This window comes from Pundamilia nyererei, unplaced genomic scaffold (assembly GCF_000239375.1).
Source record: "Pundamilia nyererei isolate P.nyererei 1_Seehausen unplaced genomic scaffold, PunNye1.0 scaffold00141, whole genome shotgun sequence".
NCBI lineage: Eukaryota > Metazoa > Chordata > Actinopteri > Cichliformes > Cichlidae > Pundamilia > Pundamilia nyererei.
The window spans coordinates 38,123-39,866 of NW_005187542.1; the positions used below are offsets into that span (position 1 = coordinate 38,123).

The 1,744-nt window shown below is 40.1% G+C and overlaps 1 protein-coding gene across 1 annotated transcript in view; it reads left to right on the forward strand.

The window, feature by feature from the left end:
- Window positions 1-526: 526 nt before the first annotated feature.
- The window catches only part of nid2a (nidogen 2a (osteonidogen)), a 54,433-nt gene continuing 53,215 nt past the window's right edge, over window positions 527-1,744 (forward strand). Inside the window, exon 1 of the mRNA XM_005744279.1 lies at window positions 527-803. Coding sequence (XP_005744336.1) covers window positions 600-803 — 204 coding nt within the window. The 5' untranslated portion in view covers window positions 527-599. The remainder of the gene's footprint in view (window positions 804-1,744) is intronic.

The following is a 1,744-nucleotide window of genomic DNA, read 5'->3' on the forward strand; positions in this document are numbered from 1 at the left end:
AAACGAAGAAAAAAAAAGATCTATATACAGTATATAGAAGTGTGAACCTAACATACTGAATCATTACCTGATGTGTCGGAATTTTATGTTTTCCTTTACATAACGATATTTCCATTACGAATAAATGCAGAAAAGTCACATATTTGTTAAGAAAACTTTACAAGAATTCAGGAAGTAAGTTAAAAGTTTCCCAGGGAAGTCCTCCAGATCCCCTCACTTAATGTGTCCTCCTCGAAAACCTCAAATTAAACCTACAAACTATTTAAGAAAACATGTTTCCCACTTTGTTTGTTTTTTTTAAATGACACCACATGTCTTTTCAGTGTTGTGAAACAGATAGAGTTACATCCGGATTAAAAATGCTCTATTTGTCTTTTCTTTAATACGAGCCAGATGTTACCTCCAGCCCCGGCCTGCTGTCACTCACCCCGCCTTTGACCAATCACAGTGGGCATAAACTCCTCCTTCCCTCCCCGTGGAGTTTGCGGGGGCTCGGTGGAGAGGAGGAGTGAGTAAAGATCTCTTTCTGAGTCCAGCTGTGCTTCTCTCCTGCTGCTCCCTCTCATAGCGCAGCGCTGCTCGATCACTCAGGCTGTGCAATGGAGAGATGGGCGATGCTGGCCGCGTGCGTGTTGCTGTGCTGCAGCTGCACTATGGTTACTGCCATCCAGAGGGCTGACATGTTTCCTTACGGCACTTTAAATGGAGATTCGGTGTTGAGAGAGGGCGACGATGAGACGTCCAAAGTGCTGTCCCTTCCCAGACCCTTGTACTTCTTCAACTCCCCTTTCTCCCAGCTATATGTAAGTACGACTTCATTACTATTCATTTGCACTCAGTCGAGGTTGTCTATTTTGTGAGCACCTAAAAAGATTCGCTGAAGTTCCCGCTTCACGTGTCTCAGGTGATATTTGCAGCTGTTGAATAATCTGCGCAGGAGAGTTGTGCTGCTGTTTCCCCTCTGCTCAATGGAGCGATTCATTCACGGCTGAATAAAAAAAAAGAGATGGACAGCAGAGGAGATTGGGTTTATTATCATGTGTACTCTTTTTTTCATGAAGGACCAATGTTTGAATAGGATTTCAACAAACTGCGCTCGCTCCTAATATTTAAATCCAAATCTCTCAGCAACTTCACTTTTATATTCAGCAGATGTCAACAGATGCAAATAAATTAACTCTTTTTCTTTTACCATAACTGCTGTAGGAGCATCCGGTATAAGTAGAAGTGTTGCTCAGTCAAATGTACTTAATGCTTTAAAAGTAAAAGTAATTATTGCCCAGAGTGCCTCCTGTCAGAGCCTGCAAAGTAGCCATGCTGCAAAGTAGGAGTGAACCAATGGGTTCAAAGGAAAAAAGCCACTTAAAGCTTCTACTTAACTATTTTCTAACTGACTATTATTTGATAGCTTGCAGATCTGGGAAAATAACTCAAAATATAACCAAGAAATAAATGATGTTGTATTGTTCTTGTTTGAGATCAACAACGTTTCTTAGATCCAAAGAAAGTGGTAAACTGTTATTATCCTCACTTAAAACTTGAACTAAGTCTCAGCAATGCACTTCTACAACACCATGGGCTGGTATGTGATAAATAGAGATTATGTTGAACTGTGACTCATGCAAGCTATCCAAGGAGAATCAAAGATTTCAGGATAGATAGATAGATAGATAGATAGATAGATAGATAGATAGATAGATAGATAGATAGATAGATAGATAGATAGATAGATAGATAGATAGAT